The sequence below is a fragment of the Stegodyphus dumicola genome, chromosome 8 (assembly GCF_044657685.1).
Source record: "Stegodyphus dumicola isolate Sdum_Otavi_A_Nest chromosome 8, ASM4465768v1".
In the NCBI taxonomy this organism is placed as follows: Eukaryota; Metazoa; Arthropoda; class Arachnida; order Araneae; family Eresidae; genus Stegodyphus; species Stegodyphus dumicola.
In genome coordinates this window covers 181280975-181307256 of record NC_140775.1, presented here as the reverse complement: position 1 = coordinate 181307256, position 26282 = coordinate 181280975, and the positions used below count along the sequence as shown (strand labels likewise).

At 34.7% G+C, this 26282-nt stretch overlaps 1 protein-coding gene and 1 non-coding gene across 3 annotated transcripts in view; both read right to left on the bottom strand.

The window, feature by feature from the left end:
• Positions 1-4048: 4048 nt before the first annotated feature.
• Positions 4049-26282, bottom strand: part of LOC118190019 (LIM domain only protein 3-like) — a 176195-nt gene continuing 153961 nt past the window's right edge. For both annotated transcript variants that reach the window (XM_085822806.1, XM_035360704.2), the window contains exons 2-4: positions 17524-17790; positions 12457-12582; positions 4049-7802 (exon numbers count right to left, since the gene is read on the bottom strand). In XM_085822806.1, coding sequence (XP_085678932.1) covers positions 7592-7802; positions 12457-12582; positions 17524-17783 — 597 coding nt within the window. In that variant the 5' untranslated portion in view covers positions 17784-17790 and the 3' untranslated portion in view covers positions 4049-7591. The remainder of the gene's footprint in view (positions 7803-12456; positions 12583-17523; positions 17791-26282) is intronic.
• Positions 20579-20693, bottom strand: LOC118190050 (U5 spliceosomal RNA). The gene has a single exon (XR_004758350.1). It is a non-coding gene; the product is annotated as a U5 spliceosomal RNA (small nuclear RNA).

The window sequence follows — 26282 nt, the reverse complement described above, 5'->3', positions numbered from 1 at the left end:
AAATTGACAAATCTTTAGCATGAGTAAGAAATATCATAATGGATACCAGAATTGTGATGATAAAAATATGGTATATGATGTTGAGGATATTAACCTTTTGAAGACGGGATGGCCATTATAGTGGCCATACAGTCCTCTCTTTGAAACGACGGGGTTGTCCACTTTAGTGGCCCCCCTTTTTCCAGGCTGAAATGTCAAATTTGACGTCCCTGGAGTTTTAACCACTTATCGCTTTTAAAGGTCTTCCTTTTGCGACATAGATGCACACCTCTGAGAATCCATTCAACTACACACAATAATCTTTGTTGCAAATAGGAGGTGATTTCTTAAAGCGGAAAAGCATTCTGTTCAAGATTCCCCGTCCTTTGGTAGCTTTTACTGCTACCAAAGCCCCGGCCTCAAAAGGTTAAGTTCCGTTTATATTGCAGCCTATTTGGCTGAACGAGAAGACTGCTGATAAAATAATTTTAAAGCATGATGTTAATTTCTTCAGGTATAATGTCATGAATTTTTCGCTGTGCTTATATGATTTACTATGCTATGAAACTTAGGTTGTTATAAGATACTGCGTTGCTCAATGTGTCTAAATGCAATATACTTTTATTCGAAGCAATTAACAGTACTGTTCTGTTAGCGAGACCGGATTAGAAATATATGAGTGTATTGTACGTATGTGCATTTATGTGTATATGCATATACGCACACAATCCATCCATACATACGTTTCTGAATCCGCTCCTGATAACAGAAACAATACCCAAATAACTTCCTTTTATATTGCAGATATCATTGTTTACAAACTTAAAACTGTAATCTGATCAGCAAAAATTATGTTTACTCATTGGCGTGACATGTGTTTTCTTTTCGTACTAACTAACTGTTTATTTTAAGCTACGAATTCTGAAAGAGATACCAGTCGACAATTTCATCAAAAGCAACACTCAGCACTTTAAATAATCCTAAGTATATTGTAGAGACATTAGGATTTTTTGGGAGCAAGCAAGATGAAAAATTAGCAACCGCCTTCGCCGGAAATCGAAGCACGGACCTCTGAAATACCGGCTCAGTGTGCTGCCCACTACACCACGAAGGCACGCTTGGAATGGGGAAGAAATACCTTATATACTCCCCCTTTTAAAGGGCGATTGGGGTGTTTTTAGGGGACCCAATCGCCAAACGCTGGGTGTGGAGAGTCATCATCCACAACCCCTTTAGTTCTTGCGCCACTGTAGAGACATTTGGTTAGTTGAAAAAGCTGGAGAGATGAAAAATTAGCAACCGCCTTCGCCGGGAATCAAACCACGGATCTCTGAAATACCAGCTCAGTGTGCTGATCACTACACCACGAAGATATGATAATGATAAACAACAAATGGCACTGAAATAATAGTACAGCAGTTAGTATAAAAATTTTTACATTAATTTTTGAGCCTTTTTCTTGCTTTTGATGAAATAAAATCGACAGGGATTTTTATGAAAACCTGTTTAGATAGAAAATAATATCTGAAAGTTATTTTGGGGGCCAAGAGAATAGTTTACATAGTTTTATAAGTTTTTAGAAGCTTCTTCCACCTTAACGTTAGTAACCGGACACTTTAAAAATATTCTTAAGGCAGTTTCCGTGTTCACAAATGTTCGAACTAAACTGTATTCCTGAATTCTTTTTAAATGATCCGAGTTTGGTCTATTGAAATTTCCGTGTTCAGAAATGTTCGAACTAAAACTGTATTCCTGAATTCTTTTAAAAGATCCGATTTTGGTCTATTGAAATACCATGGTTTTCAAAAAGAGATACTTTTCATGGAATGTCTGAAGCATCTATGTGATTTGGATATTTAAGAGTTCCGATGACATTAATTTTTCCCCAACTAAAAAACTGAAAATCAGAAATTTTTGTTACCTCCTTTTTAGGTACGAGATTGAAATACTTCTTGACAATCTGATTTATTAAATTTTTACCTTTCACATTTCTTTATATTCTATTGGTATATTCTATAGCTAAATTTTGGTGACATTTTCCGTAAAGAAAAAGATATTCTTTTGTTTGCTTAATTCAGTATGCGAAGTATAACAGGGCTATTTGTTTAAGAAGAGGGATACTTTCGTGGAAGACATAGGGAAAACTGGCTCGTAATTACGTTACACACGGGGAAAAAAAAAAAAAAAAAAAACAGAAAATTATACAGGGGTTGGACAAAAATATGGAAACACCTTTAAAAAAACATGTTTCTTTGCTTAATAATATGGTGTAGGAAACCCGTTGGCATCCAAAACAGCTTGCAGTCTTCTCGGAATGGATAAATACAGTTCCTGTATGTTTGCCAAGGGAATATTATACCATTCTTCCTGCAAAACGGTGGCAAATTCAGATAACGATGTTGCCGGTGGATAACGAGAACGCACTTTCCGTTCCAATGTAGACCAGAAAAGTTCGATAATATTCAGGTCTGGTGACTGTGGTGGCCAGGGAAGATGGGACAACTCATCCTCGTGCTCAGAAAACCAGTCCTGGACAATGTGAGCTGTGTGAACAGGGGTTTTGTTGTCTTGGAAGACACCATCACCATCGGGGAACAAAGTTTGTACCATGGGATGAACTTGATCGGCCAAAATGTTCACATAAGTCTTGGCAGTCATGTGCCCTGACACAGTTATCATGAGGGTAGCAGAGAACCACGATATGGCTGCCCAAACCATAACAGAACCCCCGCCATGTTTCACTCTTGGCAACAAGCAGTCTGTATTACAGGCTTGAGGTGGCGTTCTCCAGACGTAAACTCGGCCAGAAGTGGGAAACAATGTGAAAGAAGACTCGTCAGACCATATTACTCGCTTCCACTGCTCTATAGTCCAGGCTTTATGACTTAAACACCACCTTTTCCTGTTACGGGCATTAGCATCACTGATGAGTGGCTTCTCAATTGCAGCACGGCCAGCAATTCCCTGTTTATGAAGCTTACTACCTTGCTTACGGAAGCACCTACCATACGTGCTCCAACAATTTGCCCACGTTCGAAGTCTGTTAACTCTGACATAATGCAATGACAACCTCACATAACAGTACTCCGACAACAACTGAACTGTTTAGCACATTTACGAAGTTGTATAGGTGGCGTCAGTAGTCAAAAACGCCAGCGCCACCTACATATTTCATTAAAATCAATCTTTCTTTTCAAACATGCATTTCACAAGGTGTTTCCATATTTTTGTCCATCCACTGTATATTCAGCTATTCCACTCGCTGGAATTGTATATTAAATTAATCGCTCTGTGATTATGTGTGATTTTCGTGTCTAGATGTTTTTATTGTAATGCTTAATTTAGCTTTTCTATATCTTGCAGTGTTAAGTTGTAAGAAGGCATATGTAAAATTTTAAACTTAATTGCTTGAAGAGGTTATTATTAGATTGAATTGCATTATTATTACCAGATTACAATGCCTTATTATTTAATATCTTATATGAATTTCAACTTTAAATACATATATAATAATAATAATAATAATAATGAGCTGAAAATTACATAAAGTACACAATAATGACTTTAAGTTTTTACTGTAAAGATTTAATGGTTAACAGTTAATCAAGTTTTGGATTTAGTTTATTTAGAATTAAGAAAAAGAGCGCGTGAGCACAAGTGGTCGAGAATATGGCGGCGTTTTTATTGCTTTAAATGTACTATTTCCAGAGTGTGTTTCTCAGAACGCTTCAAAATTTAAAATTAACAATGAAACTTTATCTTTAAAACGTATTTCTAAAATTTCTCAGCTAATTTGGCCCCCTTCTTAATCGTTAACCTGAAGCAAGCACCTTATCTTTGTCTCCGCTCTGCAATAAAATAGTTATTAACGGCGAAACTTGCAAACAGGTTAAGATAAGCAAGGTGGGTTAGCTGTTACGTTGAACATTTATCTTACACGATAAAGTCGTTATAAGCTGAAATGTTGGGGAATTGTTATCTTACCCCTCCCCCACGCAAAAGGTTATAATGCTGAAATATTTACACTTGTAAGGTGCATCAAAATTCAAAATAATTTACTCACAACATATTGGCAACAAATTTCCATTTATTGATTATACATTAATTTACATTCATTAATTTTCTATACAGTTATACAACAATAAAGAGTAGAACACAAAACGCGCTGATGCTCCATTCTGTACAAGATTTGAAGATAACATATATTATACAAGTTCATAGGTTTCTCTCAATACTGCAAGATACACTGAGTTCTCTTCTAGAGAGAAGCTTTTATTTATTTATTTTTTTTTTTTTTTTTTTACAAATATGGCACAAAAATTCGACTCTCCAAACAAACTGCTACCTTTTTATAAAAATATATTAATCACCATTTATTCTCTGCACGTGATAGTACTGTGACTAGATTTCGTTTGCATTTTGTATCATGGTTGAGGTACTTACGTATTTTGCCGTCGCATATTTTCATCAAACAAGGTAATGTAGCGGCAATAATGGATAAGGGTGACGCACATAAGATCTGCATCTTGATTTGATGTTAACACCCGATTAATTCTCGATGAGCCATTTTATCTGTTTATTTTTTACTAGGAGAATCTGTTGAGTCAAAACTTTCGCCGGAATGATTGGCTTAAGTTTTAGCTCATATGTATTTAGGTTTGTTTAGCTGTATCCGTAACTTTTATCTGTTGATTACATAAACAGCAATTTTCTTCTTCAAACTTCCTTCGTAATGGTGGGCGCTAATTTACCGAGACTTCTGAAGATTTTCTGGTTGACGGGAAAATACGTAAATACTAAAAGTGATTTTAGTAAGGCTTCTTAGATTTCCCCAATGAAACTTTTAAAAGGTTTACCAATTGAAAATACCCCCATTACTAACGTTCCCGTAGAAATATTAAAATTAAGAGTGCATATATTGCATACTTATAAAAAAATAATTTTCAAATATAATTTAGGTGGACGAAAAAAAATCTGTAAAATAATCCATTTTTCAAAAATATCCTATTGGTAAAATTCATAAACTTAAATAAACGAAAAATGCTTCATATTTCTGATGTTATAGTTTTCTAACTAACATTCGTTTTTCTTTATGAACACATTAAAGATATAATTAAAATAGAAAAGAAAGGTATTGGTTTATAATTGTACAATATCTTAGGGAAAAAAATGTAGCTTTAAACAACATTTGAGGTTTTTGCGCAATTAGAAATTACTGCTATAACTGAGCAATTTACAACTAACTTTTACCGGTTTTTCCTGAAACAGCTACTAGTATTGTGGAATTTTTTTAATACGCACAATATTACTAAAATCCATATGAGTGTCTTCCCTTAAAAATATATCTATTTGGTAATAAAAAAAGTAGCAGTCGTTTCAAAATAACTGTATCTCTGAGCTTATACAGGAAAGAAATATACACAGTACATTAAAAAATCTGAATCACACTATAAACAATTTACCTTTTAGATTCATCGATTCAATCAAAAATGTCATCGATGCAATCAAAACTGTTACAAATTCAAACGACTCGCCCTCCAGACAAAATTACATGATCTCATCATGAAGTAAACTATCACATAATTTTTAACTTACATAATTGCATAAGTTGTCCATTAAATGCAAACCAATTAATGTAATTTAAAAACTAAAATATAACTTTAAAACATTAGTGACGTTTTAGAATGAACTATTATGTCAGAGGCATACTGTATCTCTGAGCTTATACAGGAAAGAAATATACACAGTACATTAAAAAATCTGAATCACACTATAAACAATTTACCTTTTAGATTCATCGATTCAATCAAAAATGTCATCGATTCAATCAAAACTGTTACAAATTCAAACGACTTGCTCTCCAGACAAAATTACATGATCTCATCATAAAGTAAAATATCCCATAATTTTTTAACTTACATAATTGCATAAGTTGTCCATTAAATGCAAACCAATTAATGTAATTTAAAAACTAAAGTATAACTGTAAAACATTAGTGACGTTTTAGAATGAACTATTATGTCAGAGGCATAAATATAATAGTAGAATTCAACATATCATTTGTAAAACGGTAATGAAATTAAAAACAAATTTTAGTGATACTGCCTTTTATTGATATCATTTTTACCAGAAAATATACAAATAAACTCCTAAATATCGCTTTATATAATTTCAGGTAAGAAATATATGACTTGAAAAAACATTTCCTTTTTTTTAATGTAATACAAATTCTATTATTAAAATATCAAACGCTTAACCTTCAAGCGAAATAGCAAAACAAAAGTTCTGTCTGACTTAAGATGATGACTTAATTATACAGGTTTTAAGTGCGTATTATGAATAAATTTATAATAAAAATAGGCGAAAATATATCATTTAGGCATAATAAGACTATAATTCAGGTAGATATGCTTAAACATACTAATGCTACTGAAAAAATAACTAAATGAATTATTAATAAATTAATGATATCAGTGTTTCAAAAAATGAATATTATATCGAAATTATACACAAGAAATTTAGGTTAATCTTCGGATTATGGTAACTTGGCGAAAATTTGGCGACCAACCCTGCTACAGATACCTGTTAGCTTTTTTTTTTTTTTTTTTGACGCCATTTTGTTTTCACGAAGTAAAGACATTTTTTTTTTTTCCCTCAACATTTTTTTCCAACAATCTGCTAGCCGAATTATGCTTATGCTAGAACTTTTATGGAACAAAAGTGCTTAATCATGACGAAGATTAGGTGCGAAATTGGGAGAAAATGCAGAATCGCCCACTGCTTGCCGCGTTTTTAAGAACTACACATACACGGTATCATCCATGTACACGTCGACCTATTTTCACTTAAACATCCCAGAATTGCACAAAAATGGCACTGCGCACACTCTTGACTTTATCCATGTACACTGCTAAAGTCCTAGTTAGTAACCTTTATCGCCTTACCAAAATGTCGCCAAACTACCTGTTACCATATTCCAAAGATTAGTCGCAACTTAAATCAAATTTTCCCTATTACTGAAACTAATCCATAACAAAAATACCAGCAATATTTATCCTACTTTAAGGCCACCAAAATCATTTATAATCGTCTTGATTAAAAGAGAGCACTGTAATTATAAATCAGCATGAAGAATAATAATATATATAACTGCGAATTTTATGGTATAAGAATATACATAACTGCGAATTATGAAGTAACAATAAATAAATTAGTAACCATTAATTATAAAATTCATAGACTTTCTTTCCTTGATCATTTACAAGGTGCGCACACGCGATATATGGAACAATAAGATACGTACACATTGTTTATTGTTGCATATATTGTGTGCAACAATCTCCAGAATTGTCAAAAATGAAAAGCATTGCTCATATGGCACAAATTCATCGAAACGAAAACATTGCACGTGTAGCACAAGTTAGCAAGATGTTCTTGATCCTTGCTAAACACCTCATGTGCTTAAAAGATAAAGAAAACAGTTTGCTGCTGTAGAGTAAGTATCTCAGCAGCTAATCTTTCCTGAGCTTGCGCAAAATAAAAACAGTTATAAAATATTTACTCGGCTCACGGTGGCCGCAGGTGCTTGACCATGAACCTTGTTCAGGAATTGCTACCGTCCATCATAAGGTGAATCTCCACTGCCATATCCGCTGGAACCGTCATCTCTGACGACGGTTTCGGTAATTTGCAAGGCCTGTCGTTTAAGTTGGGCCAATCCGGGACACGTGATCGGCAGGGAAGCGAACAAAACCCGTTCCTCGTAGTCGTACTCGCACAAAATCTTGTTGTCATACAAGTAAAAGCGATCACCAACGCAGAACCTAAAAGGAAAGACAGAGGTTAAGTTGTGATACAATGCAGGAGAGGAAATCTGAAATCTTTCAGATTTTATATTACACCAAAGAGGGCGTTTTTTTAACGTTTTGTGTGTTACATTTATTTATTAAATATCATTTAAACCAAATAAAATTCAATTCAACAGCAGTATCACAAAATATTTAAAAACAGCATATCTTTAGAACTTCCAATACACATTCTCGCGCACTGGAAGTCAAGACGCTTTTTTTTTTTCGTACAGCGTTGCAATTGCTTGCTTCGAAATCGTTGAGTTCGTTAATGAAAAATTCCTTAAAAACTTTTACAAAATTTGAAATAGATAATGAAACAAATTCGAAATTCGGGTTTCAGAGTGCCCAGGTTCAGTTAGAGGAACTACGTTATTCAAAATTGGATGGCTCTAGGTACCGTTGTTTTTTTCACAATGCAAACTAAATTCCTGCAATCATTCAGATTCTTCACATTATTTAGTTTCTTTAAATATAATACATGGCGATAATATTTGGTGGCAACAGTTTGAAAAGTGAAAAAAACACAGAAAGTGAAACGACGCAAAATGCCGTTTCGAGAATAATAGCCCTTTGGATCTAACGCCCTTTGGGCCCACCAGCGGCCGAGCGGTAAAGTCGCTGAACACTGGTAGTTCGGTCCGAGGTTCGAATCCCGCGAACGGGCTGGCTGCATGGGTGTTTTCGTGGTTTTCCCCATGTGTAACGTGTATACGAGCCAGTTTCCCTTAGAAAGTCCTCCACGAAAGGCATCCCTCCCCTTTGGCAGATAACCCTAGTGTGCTTTGCCGTAATTAAATACACACACACACACACACCTAACGCCCTTTGGACTAAAAATTCATAAAAACGAATAAGCTTTCCTAAGAGGAGAATTTCATCAATTGAATTACGAGTTTCCCCTTTCTCGGTTTGGGGGGGAGGGGTGGAGGTTATGACGAGACAAATATTTAAGCTCACAACTTCGCCAGTAAACGACAGCTTAGGTGATAGGTAACTGTTTTATTGTATAGTTCTTCAATACCTGTTCAATACAATCAAGACTTATGTTGAAGCAATGCATCACTTATAGCTTATAGGGATAGAGTTGTATTACATCATAAAGAATCTGCAACACTTAATGAAGTAACACGTGTTTCTTGCACTTTCTCAAGTACTGCTAACACCACTCATTGACTGCGATAACTGGTCTCCATATGTGTAGCTATACGATTTAGGCGGTATTCAGCCAATGACGAAATCCTGCTATTATGCTATCGATAAGTATTTTTTTTTTTCCCTTATCAAGAAGAACACACTAAACACTTGATAGTGGGAAACAATACGTAATAAAACAAGAGTTCAGCATTTAAGCAAAATTTCTTGCGTTAAATATCGCTTCAAATCTAGGATGGCAGTATGCTCCATATAGTATCAAAATCGAGCTGCCATACTGTGTTTTCGGTAGATCCAGGCAAAAAGGAAAAAAAAAAAATCCAAATTCATGAAAGAATTTTTAAGCAAACCGCGTCCTCCTATGTCAGTTTATTTAATAATAGTCGAAATTTAGCGGAGCGATGGCCCCCAAATGTGGTGGCCTATTTATATTGCGTCATGAAGAGCTAAAGTGAAAACATATCTCTGTGTACATAGCGGACAACAAAAGTTTCTTTCACCCAATCTACACAGCGATCTGTTTTTGCTTTAAAAAAATAAGCAAATTTCATGTAACTGTACTAATATATTTCGTATTACTGTTATTTACATTAAAACAATTTCGTCTCACTAGTCATTTTTTCGTAGTTAGATATAATTTCATATGCAATAAATACTTCGTAATAAAGTCGCTCAGACGGTACATTGGTTAAGAAAGCTTACTGCGGCACCAAAGGGCCCGGGCTCGAATCCCAGAGAAGACCTGGATGTTTGTAAGTGTATAGTGTCTGTGCGGCATGGGGGCATTTTAAATATGCGGCAGGCCGAAATTCCCATCGCCTGTGATTTGATGGAAGGGGAGAGGAGTGAAAAACCGCAGGATCACCGTCCGGACTGCTCTCCCTCAAAATTGGGCAGGAAAATAGAAGTTCAATCTCTCTTCGGAGTAGGCTCTGCCAACCATTCTTCCATGTAATATAAACAAGACAACAATCGCAATTTCGTAACAGATCCAAACGCTGAGACATGCTGTAATCCAAACGCTGAGATATGCTGCTGACATGCAAGGTGTGACATAAAAGAAAGAGACTGGTCCAATAAAACATTGTACTTCACAGAGTTCTCCATGACATTATGACCTTCAAAGTAGTTCCCTTTGGCATTCACACACTTCTGCATTCGGTGCTGCCATTGCTGGGAACAGTTCTGGAACGAGGTTTTTGAAAGACCCTTCAGGAGATTCTCCGTTTTTGCCTGAACCTCTTCAGCTGAGGTAAAATGGGTTCCCCTTAAGTAAGATTTAAATTTAGGAAATGGAAAAACGTCGCATGGAGCCAAATCGGGTGAATAAGGACGATGTCCCATCACAGTAATGTTTTTGCTGGTCAGAAACTGCTTGAGAGTGCGTGTGAGCGGGTGCATTGTCCTGGTGCAACACTCATAAATCATTCCGCAACTGTGACCCTTTTTTTTTCCAGAACTTTTTCACGAAGTATTTTTAGTACTTCAGTGTAGCAGTATTAATTTACATTCTGACCACTGGGAACCCATTCAATCATGGTGAACGTTCTGGGCGCCTTCACACTGACCCCTTCTAGCTGAAAACCGCTTATGCCATTCAAACACACGTGCACGAGAGAAAGTTTCATCTCCATAAGCCTCGGTTAACATTTAAAATGTTCCCTCTGTGGCTGATTTCTTAAGTTTCATAAGAATCTTGATGTTGAATCGCTGTTCGGTTTTTACATTAGACATTTTTCCGGCAGAATGCACGTGTTCACTCAATGACGCAGTATTTCCCACTGGCGAAGTCTGTTAAAGTGAAACTGGCTGTATGGATAAAGGAGATGTGTGGCATGACGTTACCAAAACAGTTCTTGCCAACTTCACTCTGTTTTCAAGCTACACACGTAGTCTTTTTTTTTTTTTTTTTTTTTTTTTTTTTTTTTTGTGTGTGTGTGTGTGTGTGTGTGTGTTTCACACCTCGTGAAACAGATATTTAGCTACAGATGGCAAAACTCTTATCTAAATATGTTATGTACCTATTTAAACAGAATAAAGAAAATTAAAAATTACACGCGAAAACATCACGAAAGAAAACGTTGTCGTAGAAAATAAAGCAGTTCAAAAACTTCAGTTTTAAAACATCATGGTGGAAAATATCCTGATAAAAATAAAGCACCTACAAATCATCGCAGACAATTTGGTAATTAATTAAGCAATTTCAATAAGGTACCTTCATGTAATTACTCATCTTACTTTTTCTAATCTTCTTATGCTATAATTTATAGCACATTCTTTTTTTCATAAAAAATTGCTCACACGATTTTGTAAAAGAGATTAATTAAATAATAAGTTTTAATAATTAACAACGTAATTTTAAAATTCTGTTAACTGCCTGATATACATAGTTTTAATTTCTAAGTATTTTCAGGATTTGAATGTTTACGATTTTATTTATTTGTAAAAATTTTATTAGTTTATATATTTAAAAATTATGACATATTAAAGTAAACTGTTCTTCATTTCTTATTCTGCTTAAAAATCATTATGGGAAAATGCGTTTCAAAGTCTAAATTCACATATCTGCGGGTCCGCCGAGCGGTGAAGTCGCTGAACACTGGTTCAGTCCGAAGTTCCAATTCCGCGAACGGGCTGGCTGTATGGGCGCTTTCGTGGTTTTCCTCATGTGAAACGTGTGTACGAGCCAGTTTCCCTTAGAATGTTCTTTACGAAAGCATCCCTCCCCTTAGACAGAGCCCTCGAGTCTTTGCCGTAGTCACATAAACAATGGAAAAAAAATTCTGAGATGTTATCATCATGCGATGGTTTGTAGCTACTTGTCTATTACAATGTTTTTAGAACTGCAATGTTTTCTCCTTGCTTTCTTTTCTTGCATGATGTTTCTCCTTGCATTCTTTTCGTTCGCGATGTTTTTCTCCTTGTTTTCTTTTCTCGCATGATGTTTCTTCTTCTTGCATTCTTTTCGTTCGCGATGTTTCTCTCGTTATTTGCTTTTTTCGTATGATGTTTCTTCTTGCATTCCTTTCGTTCGCGATGTTTTTCTAGTTGTTTTCTTTTCCCGCATGATGTTTCTTCTTGCATTCTTTTCGTCTGCGATGTTTTTCTCCTTGTTTTCTTTTCTCGCATGATGTTTTTTCTCCTTGCATTCTTTTCGTTCGCGATGTTTCTCTCGTTATTTGCTTTTTTCGTATGATGTTTCTTCTTGCATTCCTTTCGTCCGCGATGTTTTTCTCCTTGTTTTCTTTTCCCGCATGATGTTTCTTCTTGCATTCTTTACGTCCGCGATGTTTCTGGTGAACAGTGGCATGCCGTGCATTTTGGGAAGTTCCCTAAAAACTAATTTATAATTCATTTCGTCAACAAAATCACATGGTTCCCATGAATTTTAAGATTTTCATGTACGAGTACTATATTATTTTAATGAAAAACAGTTATAGAAATGATAACAGCAAATAACTATTACTGCTTTTACCTGTGATTGCATTGTTGGCAAGCAAAACATTCTAAGTGGTACACATTGCCGCGAGCTCGCATCACCATTTCAAATGCTGGAATGGTCTTGTTACATGCTGAGCACAAACCAGTTGTGCCAAATAATCTGCAAACAAAATATTCAAATTACTTAATTTTCTCAGAAGCCACAGCATTTTGATTAAATATTATACATTATTATGAAATAAAAAATATACTGCTATGATACTTTAGCTTACAATTTCTCTATCTCTAAATTTCGATTTTAGCTTTCTTCAACAAAAAAGAATAGACCTCTTTGTAGATTATGCGTAAATTCCTTAGTGTTTCAGCCTCTTTCTAAAAACCTCAGCTTGTTTTGCCAATACCTCTACCACAATTGCTTAAGGTCATTCCCCCTTCTTTCCCAACTCGAAGAATATATACACATTTATCTAGATTGCTTTTTAATTTGTTTTATTTTGGTTTTTTATTTGTTTTATAAATGAAACAACAAAAAACTACAGAAAATGTTGATAAATACCACAGTTTTTTTTTTTTTTTTTTTTTAGTCCAAAGGGATTTGAATCCCGAAGGACTATTAGTTTCGTTTTGGCATTTTGCGTCGGACTCATAAATGTCGGTTCACTTTTCAAACTGTTGCCACAAAATGTTAGACTCCTGCATTATATTTCAAGAAATTAAATAATGAAAAATCTGCATAAATGTATGTATATTTCTCGTATTGTGATAAAACAACGGTACATAGAGTCATCGAATTTTGAATAACGTAATCCTCCAACGAATATGAGCATGTGGAAGATCAAATTTGAAATTTGAAATTTGTTTTATGATCGATTTCCTATTTTTTAAAACTTTGACGAATTTTTGATTAACAAACTCAAGGATTTCAAAGCGAGCAATGGCAACGTTGTGCAGAAAAAACATTTTTATCTCCAGCGCGTGAGTCTCTGTATCGGAAATTCTAAAGATAGGCTCGTTTTAAAACTATTTTGCGATATTGCTGTTGCACTGGATCTTATGGTTTAAGTGCGAGGAACATGATATTTAATAAAGAAAGGTAACACACAAAATGTTAAAAAACGCCCCTTTGGACGTAATTTAAAATCTGAAACATTTCAGATTTTTTTTTTTTTTTAATGGCAGATTACAAAGACATCTGTGGATAAAACAAGCAAAGATGAAAGACAACAGCAAAACGAAAAATGAGTCCACAGTATAATCTATAAATCTATTTTGAGCCTCGCCTCCCATTCTTTTCCGTCCAGTATTAAGTGTAGGGCAACGACTCAGATGTGAGGCTTCCATTTCCCCATGAAAGTTGCACGGTTTACAAATTGGGGTTGAGATAATGTTCATTCATGCAGATGTTTAGAAAGGTAATCATGGCCAGTAACAAGAGACAGATGCCAAAGTAGTTTTTTATATTAAAGATGATGAAAGTAGTTTTTTATATTCATAAATTAAAATTAATATGTAGTAGCTAAATGAAAGGCTCATCGCATTTCCCCCCTGAAACTACAAAATTCCCCACTAAGACGGTCGAGAGGATTCCGCTCTGACCAGTGTCAGATTTACATATAAGCTGCACAAGCTATAGCTTAGGGCACCGACTCCCGAAAATTGGACCATATCCAATATAAAAAAAAATTGACTCGATCCCTCATAAAGGATCCCATATCTGAAATAGCTCAGAATTTCGTCAAATCTAAATCCGGTCATAGCCATGGCTTAGAACCGTTGTTCTAAACCTTATTGGTCTGCTCGTAATCCTTCCAAATTCGCGATCGAGGCCTTCGTCTTTACTAACTCTATCACTTTTAATAAAAGAAATTCAAAAACCTGTGGTTTTGAGAATTTTAACCTTACAGCAATAATGAAACTTACCACTGATGGTTGGATTGTCCACCTACTATGGATTCCAAATCATGTTGGTATTCGAGGGAATGAATTAGCTGATGAGTAAGCTAAAAAAAGAACAACCCTCCGGCAACTAGACGCGCTGACCTCCCTAATAACGTCCAAAACACATCATTGAAGCCTCAGTTTACAGCAATCAAGAGAAGAATCGTATCCAGGAAAGAGATATGAAAGCTTATTTTTAAAAGGTACCATCCGAAAGATTCCACCCAGACCAGTCGCCGTGGCAGAATTCAGGCTGCGCGGGAGGCACGACTATATCCAAGATCACTTGCACTGTTTTGGTCTAGCGGACAGCACCACATTCCCACTTTGCCAGGCTTGAAAAATGGAAGGAGAACATCTGCGAAGCTGCAGTGAGCTTGCCAACACACCGACCTCGTAACATAAAGGGTCTAGACTGTACTTTTCTTTAAATCGAACGGCAGGCACTTGCCGTTTTTCAGCATTGATCACTCCTAAGGCCGGAAGTGGTGGACATTTTATTGTGAAGGCACCTAACAGGCAGCCAGCGTTACCTCCAATGAAGGGACACACAATTTATATCCATTAATAATGAGGGACATCCCAATTTCTCCGGATTTCGAACTCGGACCTTTCGGCATCGCAGTTGGCTTCCCTTACCAGACGGTACAGTACGTGCGGCGGTCCAGCCTGTACTGGGAAGCTTGTCGCCGAATAGGAAAACTGCCATGGATTGGCATCGGCTACAGTAAGTAAGCATTACCAATCACAGCAGGTTGGGTAGATGGCAATCTGACCAGTTGAACACGCCTGATGAAAAGTGGATTAATAGATATCAGTAAGTAAGGACTCAAAAACAGAAGTAAAGGTTCTTCAGTCAAGATCTTGTCACCACCTTTCTTCAAGATCAAGTCACTTTTCTTTTCAAGACCATAGCTCTAAGCAGCTATTTTAGACAGAGAATTAAATCCAGCTGAAACATGTTGAAAAAAGTACTTTTCGCCTTCTGATATAAATACTATTGTCCTTCGCAAACGCCAAACTTAGGTGTTCAAGCCATCAGTTTGCTAGCTTTCCAATTTTCTTTTTCCATATGATAAACCTTTAAAATCTGCATCATAAGTTGATAAATCACACAAAATACGTTTAGGGGAACAGCTATTAATCGAAACAAGGATGCATATGCAAAACAGTCGAGTATGGTCAAAAATCTAAAGCATGCAACAGACGAGAATCAAAGAGTTCAGTCTAAAAGAATCACAGAGTTCTCTCATTAACTAATTAAATACCTACCAATTTTTGTCTTCTAGACAAATAGCATATATTTGGTCTTGAAACATTCCTAAATTTCATGTTAATCATTATGAAAAATCGAGAGGTAGCGGATGAAAACTTTCACTTTAAAAACAAAAAACGCTGAAACAAAATGGCAAAATGCCACAAGATTTCTTTGATCGAAATTAAAACACCAAAATTATGCTCATAGACATTTCGATATCAGAGGCATAAAGAATTCCTGGGCAGTGGGAAAAGTGTTATAACTATAGTCTACAAAGTTAAGTGAAGAAATATATTTGTGGTGTCAGAATATACGGGAAAGTGTTCACCTGCTTTACTCTTTTTCAAGATAAAAAAACCTCTTTACTATGAGCATTGGCATCGTATAAAAATTTTCGGCCAAAGCGTGAATTTAAATTTCAGCACGTTCACCCCCCCCCCAAACGAATTAAGCTCCGTGTGATTATTTCCTGTTTCCCGAAATCAAAGCACTATATAAATGGTGACTAACCAACTTACAAACAACGGCAACAAGAATTTTTAGCTGCTTCCTAGCAATCATTCTATAAATTTTACGATTCTTAGAAGTTGTGCATATGTACCTACAGTACCTTATTTTGAATAAATTAAAATAGGTTATTTTATTAAAGCAATTCATTTTTTAATATATATTCAAATGGCCTCATAATGTATATATTTCTTCACTTAATTTAAGTGAAGAAAAATAACCAAAACTTTTATCATTCAAATGAATGCTATTCATTTCGAAAATACACCCGTTGTATATTTAGTTCAAATACGTTAACCCCCCCCCCCACGGGGGAAAAAACAAACCTCCAAGATGAAACTCGTTTTTTTCCTTTAAAAAATTAGTCACTTTCTCAATTTATATATTTTATTTTCAAAGACTCGTTTAATATGCTCAAAACTACCGGAAAAGTACAAATATGCTAAATGAAATCAGCATAGTTTTAACTTAATATTATGCCGAGATTCTCTAGACATTTAATCCAATAATTTGTTTTTCCAAATCATTCTCCTCTACTTCTAAATAAATCCGTAACACAATTATTTTTATTTTTTATAACCCGTTATACAATTATTTTTTGAAACTGGTGATTTTGGCTTGAGGCAATGAACAAAGAAACTCTGTTTCGATTTACTGAGTACAGAAGTTTTCAGTGCCTAAGTGCCATTTTTTTCACTGTCGGCCGGTTCATAAGGTCAACCAAATCTCCATTTGTCATTTCATGATTAAAATTTTGACTTCACCTTTTGCATATCTGAAAATCCTTTGCCGATAGCTTTTGCAGTTTGCAACATTTCTTTGGCTTCATTTTCAATTGGTGGAAGTCCTTTAAAATTGTTCTGGCCAGAGCTGAGGTCAGCAAGCATTCAGTGTTTATGAATGAACATTAAAGCGCGAATGAATGATAGCTCTAGGCAAATAAATTAAATGGAAAACCTACCAAAGAAACAATGTATATGCGAAATAGCGTTGCGCAAATCCACGTTCGGCAATTCATTGTAAATTAAAGAGCGTTGGTTTTCACGCCCAAAAATGACCATATTTACTTAATGTTAAATAAAGATCTGATGTTTTTGCAGCTTTATTTGTGTCCGAGGATTCAGCTGTGGAAGCCGTAATAATGTTATTTAAACTTATATAACAGAATGATAAATAAATGTGTGATATAATTTGCAGTTATCCGTTGGTTTCCCGTGCAGTATCCCACTGTTACTGCAGAGGCACTGTTACCACGATATAAGCACTGGAGTTGAGTTAGATATTTATGTCACCAATGTACGTACAATTTATTCGTTAAAAACAATTAAAATGAACAGCTAAAAGCTAGTACAAGCTCATAGCTGTATAGGCAAAGGTCAAGTGAACTTAAAGCCCTACCTGAGGTAATCCCGCTTGCAGAGGATGAGATTGGCCTTCGTAAAGAGGGTGGATCCCACCTCGCCGAGACGGCAGTCGCAGCAGGCACATTTGAGGCAATCTTCATGCCAAAATTGGTCAAGGGCCTTCAGTAAGTACCGCTCTCGAATGGGTTTTTGACAAGCTGCGCAGTTTGCACTGCCGCAAGCCAGTGGCCCGCTGGTTCCAACGGTGGCAATCCCAGCCCCAGGCCTCTGTTGAGGCTCAGTCTTCAACTCCATACAATGACTGAAATGAGAAATACGTAAATGCTAAAGATTATAAGGATTAACGTGATGTTAATTCATATTATTTTTTAATAAATAAATCAGGTTTCGGCAGCCGAAACGCTGCTGATAACATAACAATAAATGGATTAATACAAAAATGATTTACAGTGTACAAAACTAAAAATACAAGATTTCAGTTTGCAACAATAATAGGGGTACACCAAGTTCAAAAACGTATACACAACTTCATTTTGAATCCCACGCACACGATTTAATTTAAAATAGAAACAAGGTGAACGAAAAAGTACAGAAAGCGACATACGAGTATTTCTTCCGAGTTTCATTTTATGCAGTAATATACCCATTTCAAGCCAAATAAACTATTTTTCTTATAAGAAATACATTGCAAATTTATTACTGAATATTAAATATTTATGAAAGACAACCAAAATATACTTGGTGTGACAAGTCTTTTATTAACCATTCGCTTAACTTGTAGAGTCATTTTAGGTTATTTTGAAGCAGGAGACCTGAAAATTGAGCAATGCCTTCGCCACGACTCGAACCTGGTCCTCTCGAATACGCCCCGAGTGTGCCACCCGTTACACCACGAAGGCATGCACAAAGGAGGGAGAAAATACTCCCTCTTTTAAAGGGCGACTGGGAATAGGAGGACCCAATCGCCAAATCCTGGTGGTGAAGAATCATCAACCATCACCCTGTTTAGTTCGGGGGCCACTGTTCAGTAATTATGTTTTTTTGAAGCAAGAAACATGAAAGACGTTCAGTGCCTTCGCCGGGACTCGAACCTCTCGAATACATGCCGAATACTCACTCGTCTGTGAAAAACTGTGTCTCTTTTGTTTTTTTTGCTTAATTTATTTTATACGTCATTCTAGCTTTATTATAGTATTTGAATAGAACATGTGGCAACGATTAGATAATTCTTTAAATGATATAAATTTTTGTGCATTCTGAGTTATAATATGAACGAAATATGATACTGTTAAATGAACCTAGCGCCAGAGTATTGCTATGGTAAACAAAGTGAATTTTAAAGAATGCATTTATTCTATTGTGGTTTATGCGCTGTCGGCGAAGTAGGTTTAATTCAATCTAATAAGTTAAAAGAAATGCAAGAAAAAATGCGTGTAATTTAATATTCCGTACATGTCATGTGGTGTACACATCAGATTTTTTAATTTTTAAAACACATTAAAAATAATAACCTAAATTTCAATAAATATTTATATTAAAAATTAACCTAAATTTCAATAAATGTTTATGTATTTTTCGAGTTTAGGAAAGGATGGGGGGAGGGGAATGATCGTCTAGCAATAATGAGAGGGGGTGCATGAGGCAAAAAGATTAAGAAACACTGGTACAGAATTTCAATTCATCCAGAGAACAAATTCCGAGTACATTTCAGTCGATTATAGCGCTGATGATGGAAAATTGTCCTCATGCCTAACTAACGGAAGACTACAATGAATGATTTTACAACAGAATTGCAGACTAAAACCTGGTTAAATGAGGTATTTAGGCTCACGCACATGCTTCGTGCTGGGAAAAGTGAATAATCAAATGAGAAGAAAGGAAGACAGAAAATGAACATAATTGCTACAGTGGAAAATTGCGGAAATTTACTTAAACCGTGACAAGAATAATATGCTTCATAGTAACGTCTAATTTTTAAAAAATGTTTGTGAAGTTTCTTGACAAAATAAAAATTTCGATTACTTTTACAATTGATATAATGAAGTAGTAGTTATGAAGAGCACGTTTATTTGTTGTTGGACTGCTTAAGGGGGCTCATACACCTTAAACCCCTTATGATCTTCGAATATGTAGCTGTTGCAAGAACTGGAATATTTTATTTATTTTAAAAGCAATTACTTCCAACTTTTTACAGCTGACTGCATAATATAGTTGCTTTGGAAACTAGCAATCAGAAAGTTTGTGTTGCCACAAATATTTTTGTAATTTAATCCGCTTTGTGACAAAAGTTTTTGTCATGTTTCCACCTTGCGCGCATAATATTTTAAAATGGCTGATGGTAAATACTTGAAAGTTGATGGAATTCTTTATATGGGCACTGTTTTCTAACTGAACCAAAATGCTGATGAATATTTTAATATTAAAAATGTTTATGCAGGAAAACATTACAGATTTTCTTAATAAAATACATTTTATAAACCCAACTGCAAATAAAATAAAAATTGATCATGAAATTCTTAGGATTTTTGGTTTACAGTAGTTTCCAAATGTTATAAAAGCTATATATTAAATATGGAATTAAATTATGCAACAGAATGTCTTAAATTGTGCGCGCAAGGTGGAAACATGACGAAACATTTTGTCGCAAAGCGGATTAAATTATAAAAATATTTGTGGCAACACAAACTTTCAGATTACTATTTCAGAAAGCAGCTATATTATGTAGTCAGCTTTAAAAAGTTGGAAGTAATTGCTGTTAAAACAAAAAAAAAATATCCCAATTCCTTCAACAGTCACATATTCGAAGATCTTATGGGTTTTAAGGTGTATGAGTCCCCTTTTAACGTAAAGGAAAAATAAAAGCATATATTTGAAAAAGCATATATTTGAAAAGTTTAAAAAAAAAAAAAAAACCTGGAAAATACTAGAAATCGACGTTAATGTGCAAGTCTATAATTTTGTTTCGAAAGTTTAACAGATTTTTAATACATACATTTTAAACATATTTAATGGTTTTATAATCCCACAAAAGTTTGGTAGCAAGAAAAAATCTCTCATATTTCATCAAGCATAAATGTAGCCGCAGTATAAAGCATAAAAGTATGCCGCAGAAGATAATACCGATAACTTAAAGAGTTCCTCTTCACGGTAATCTTTAGTTAAAGGCTAAAGATTAACTCGTATGTTGACTAAAAAACAGAGCATAAAGAGTTGTTGTTGTAAGGGGTGAAACTTCCGGCCGACCAGGCCGAAACAAATTCATTCATCAGGCCATAACAGGTGCCAGCCCGTTCAAAGAATAAAGAAGAACAGAGAGCCTGCCATGTTCCATTAAATTATCCAATCCAATCAAATCCACTATCGCTTCTCTATTCTGATTAATTCTCATCATACTTCTTTAGCTACTTGTTTAAATTTCTCATAATTTTAAAAATCCCCAATTACATCAGGTGGGGATTTTTAAGTGGGGATTTTTAAACGTGTCTCTGAACTATGTCTCTAGTAAAACTACAAGATTCAAGGAAGTGGCAATTACTACCTTTTACTCTATAAAAATAACAATTTTCATTTTCTTGAAGACCAAATTTCTGAAAACAGAGCATCTCTACATATAATAAAAGAAAGAGTCTGTCTGCGTGTGTATGTCTTTCGTCCATGCTCCGCGTATGTTAATAGACCCCCCCGCTACGAAATTTGGTACATAGGTGCATCTAGACAAGAGCTAGTGCACAACGAAGCGATTTTTAAAAATTTGAATCAGGTGTTTTTTTATTTTATCTTTTTTGATGAAATCGTGTCATTTTGAATAGTTTCATACTTTTAAAAATGTGCTTTTGGCAATAGTTTTTCATTCAATGCTTTGTATACTGGACTGCTGAAAATATGAGGTAAAATATTACTAATTATACACGCAACACACACATCGCAATTTTCTTATTTTGACGCGCATGTGTCTCGCGAGGCATAACAGAAAGAATTGCCATTTTTTCCCTCTTTATTTGCTAACGGCAAAGTGGTTTGTATATTTTTAATTATGTCATCCACAAAGCACAATTTTGATTGGTTATTGCTTTCTGATGATAGTTTCATTCTTTTAGAAATGTGATTTCGGCAACAGTTTTCCATTCATTGCTTTGGATACTGGACTGCTGACTGTTTTCTCATGAAAATATGAGATTTATTGCTTATTTCATTGTAATTTTTTATATTATGTTTTAATTATATAGAATTTTAATTATGTAAAAAGTTTTGCATGATTTGTTTTTAAGAAACAAAGTTCTTAACTAACTTTATATCATAAGAATTCTTAAGATTTTGCAACGGGAAGTTGATTAATTTATTTATTAGGATAATTAATATTTGTGTTAAGGGATATTGCTTATTTCATCGTAATTTTTCATATATACGTATATACATAATAAGTTTTCATTTACATTTGTGTTTTTTTCGTTTTGCTGTTTGTTTTTGCTTCCATGTACGAAGTCAAAAGGAAGTATTGTAATCGCGAAAAGTTTCGGGCATCATATTTCAACGCAAATATCCATTTTCACAGGTATCGAATGCAATTTAACGATGTTTCTGCGTGACATCTGCACGTAAGGACAGGATAAAGGACTGGATAAAGACCCCAAAAAAGTGTAAAACTAATTAAAAATGAATTCTGAAGAGAATTTTTCGTGGCCTCTGTGCGTACGTACGTACGTATGTCTCTCGCATTACTCAAAAACGAGTAGCTCAGAACGTTGAAATTTTGTATATAGGACTGCTATAACATGTAGATGTGCACCTCATGTTTTGGTTGCAATCGGCCGCACCAAAAGTATATAAATATATGTATGTATATCCACTCTTGTTACTCGGCTCAGTAATCTCAGTTTCTTTATTCTTATATGTTTGTAAATTGTACATTTTTTGCTTTAAAAATGATAGAACTATGTTGTTCTTATCTTTCGGTTAAGGTTTGTATGCCTTTAGTAAATCTGTATGCAAAATTTTTAGAATTGTCAACAATTTTAAAGTTGTTTAAGTGCCGCTAAGCCTTTTGCAATGGTGGCAATGTTTGTTTACATTTGAAACAGCAAGTAGATTTGTTGCCAATCTAGAGAATGTAAGCTTCGCAATAACAAAGATAACGCCTTTAGTATTGCGAATTAAACCACGCTTAATCCTTTCTGGAATTTATTCGAGGAAATAAGTGTTTAAGATTTACTTCATAATTTTCAATACAGACATCTTTGAGTTTTAATGTATTTTAGCTTTGTCGCGAAGTGAGACCTGAAATAATCGAATGAGAAATACTGAATCGTCTGTGAAAAACTGTTTCTTTTTTGTTTTGTTTGCTTAATTTCTTTCATACATCGTTCTAGCTTTATTATAATATTTGAATAGAACATATGGCAACGATTAGATAATTCTTAAGATGATATGAATTTTGTGCATTCTGAGTTAAAAAAATGATTGAAACGTAGCGCTGTTAAGTGAACTTAACGGCAAAAAAATATAGTGAATTTTAAAGAGTGCATTTATTCTATTGTGGTTTATGCGCTATCGACAAAGTAGATTTAATTCAATTCAATAAGTTTAAATGGAATGCAAAAAAAGAAATGGGTATAATTTAATTTTCCGTACAAGGAGTTCATGTGGTGCACACATCTGATTTTTTTTGATAAAATTGTGCTGCAGAGTAAAATTCTGTACAGTTTTTAAAATTTAATGTTTGGTGTTCCGTTTAGGCATTTTTTCTGGTACATTTAAAAGCGATACGAAGGCTGGCCCCGTAGCGGATAGTAAAGATTATGAGAAAGGATTCGGATGAGATTCTAAAGCAACCCTTTTGCAGAGAATATTCTTAACTAGATGAACACGCGCATATTCAAAACTACGAAGCTTCCAAATTAAACTAAACGTTCTCAATGCTTGGAGATGGCCCCCTGCAAATTCAATAAAGCACCACCTCCGCCATCCGCCAGACGACTTTTCCAACTAGCAAGCAAGCCATGAACAATTTGCATTAATGGGACCAGCAGACCGACCAGCAGCAGAGTTAATCTTTCAACCCTGTCCATTAACGAAGCCCATCCCTCGCTACACGCGCCACGCTCTCGGTAACCGGTTTGCCACGCACCAGCTTTTAACTTAACCGCATCGAACAGGGCCAGGCACTAATCTTCATAAAAGCCCCCCTTCAAAAATATCCGCAAGAGCTTTTTAGTTCCGATATGACACGAGATTCCCCGTACGAAATTACCATTATACAGATTGGGCATTAGGTATTCATGAAGCGGGACTGCTGGCACGGAATCCGAAAGCAAGAGGGAATTAAATTTTCATAAGTCCAATAAAATGTAATTTATGTTAAACCATTAAACGCATAGGATTGGAAGTGGCGCTTTACGTATCGCGATGTAATTGAATATCGTTCATAATTTACTTGATGAGCCAATTGCGTCGATGGCGTAAGTGGTCTGCTGAGCTCGCGCCTTTCGCTTGCTCTCGCTCTCTCTGCAGAACCCCCCTTTTCCCGCCAGACGGCCAAACATCCTCTTCTGTGTTACGTTCAGAAATTCGATTTTCCATCTTTCCCAGCAAAGCGAGTCTAAGAATCACATTTTGGGATTAATCGAGTTGAGATTGGCGAGAAAGTAAGTCGCCACGTCGCACGCCAAATATGACGTAATTTCATAGCAGAGCTTATTTACATTCTGGGATATTACTTCAAGCTTCTGGTAATGAGTTTTAAATGCAATTTTTTATGTGAATTAAGTATGAAATTTATCTGTTTTTTTTTTTTTTTTTTTTTTTTTTTTTAAGAATAGCTAAAAAATACATGCTATCGCATTTTAAAATAAAGATTTTAATTGAACAAGTAAAAATAACCTAGATCACATTCAATGATAAAAGTGTAAAATAACCTAGATTACATTCAATGATAAAAATGTATCTCTTTTTTTTTTAGTCCAAAGGGATTTGAATCCCGAAGGCCTATTAGTTTCCTTTTGGCATTTTGCGTCGGACTCATAAATGTCGGTTCACTTTTCAAACTGTTGCCACAAAATGTTAGAGTCCTGCATTATATTTGAAGAAATTAAATAATGAAAAATCTGCATAAATGTATGTATATTTCTCGTATTGTGATAAAACAACGGTACATAGAGTCATCGAATTTTGAATAACGTAATCCTCCAACGAATATGAGCATGTGGAAGACCAAATTTGAAATTTGAAATTTGTTTTATGATCGATTTCCTATTTTTTAAAACTTTGACGAATTTTTGATTAACAAACTCAAGGATTTCAAAGCGAGCAATGGCAACGTTGTGCAGAAAAAACATTTTTATCTCCAGCGCGTGAGTCTCTGTATCGGAAATTCTAAAGATATGCTCGTTTTAAAACTATTTTGCGATATTGCTGTTGCACTGGATCTTATGGTTTAAGTGCGAGGAACATGATATTTAATAAAGAAAGGTAACACACAAAATGTTAAAAAACGCCCTTTTGGACGTAATTTAAAATCTGAAACATTTCAGATTTTTTTTTTTATTATTATTATTTTTTTTTATTATTATTATTTTTTTTTTAAGAATAAATTTTTAAAAAAATAATACCGCATTTTAAAATAAAAGATTTTATTTGATTACTTGAACAAATAAAAATTTCTTAGATCGCTTGTAGAGTCATTATGAATATTTAAAGGAGACCTGAAAAATGTGCAATACTTTTGCCAGGATTCGAAACTGAACCTCTCGAAAACGCGTTAAGTGTGCTACTGTTTGTTACACGCCGAAGGCAATGCAGGAAGGAGGAAGAAAATGCGTTCTAGTGACTCCTTTTTTTTTCGTAACTATTTCTCCTTTTAAGGCAGTTCTACGTAAGCATCTAACACCATATAATATTAAAAAATAACTGTCGAAAAATTGGTGAAGAAAAATCAACTAAGCCCTTGCTGTTGTCCAACTTAGCTATCATCCAAATGTTAGCTGGGCATGTTACCACGTATACCATGGGAGCACGCAAGGGGAAATGCAGTAATTTATCTTCTCTCCCATATAATAAACGATTAGGAAGATACACGGTACCCAGTCGACCAAATCCACTTGAAGACAAATAATCGTCAATTACGAGTACATTTTAATTTCTGCATTACTATCACGACAATAATGAGGAAAAAAGAAAAGAAGAAAAACACGAAAAATTAGTTATGCCTTTGCCGCTGTATCTTCCAGTTATTAGTTGGATGTATTACCACTTAACAACAAGAAAACACGTATCAAAGAAACACGATAACGCCTTATAAATTCAGAAAAGATTGGCAATTTCATAAATAAAAAATCTGATGTGTACACCATATGACTTCCTTGTACGGAATATTAAATTATACACATTTTTTCTTGAATTTCATTTAAACTTATTGGATTGAATTAAATCTACTTCGCCGACAGCGCATAAACCACAATAGAATAAATGCATTCTTTAAAATTCACTCTAGTATTTGTTTACCCATAGCGACACTCTGGCGCTAGATTCACTTAACAGTATTATATTTCGTTCATATTATAACTCATAATGCACAAAATTTACATCATTTAAAGAATAGAATTATCTAATCGTTGTCACATGTTCTATACAAATACTATAATAAAGGTAGAACGATGTATAAAAGAAATTAAGCAAACAAAACAAAAAAAAACAGTTTTTAACAGACGATTGAGTATTTCTCATTCAATTAATTCAGTTCTCACTTCGCGAGAAGGCAAAAATACATAAAAACTCAAAATATAAATATTAAAAATTACG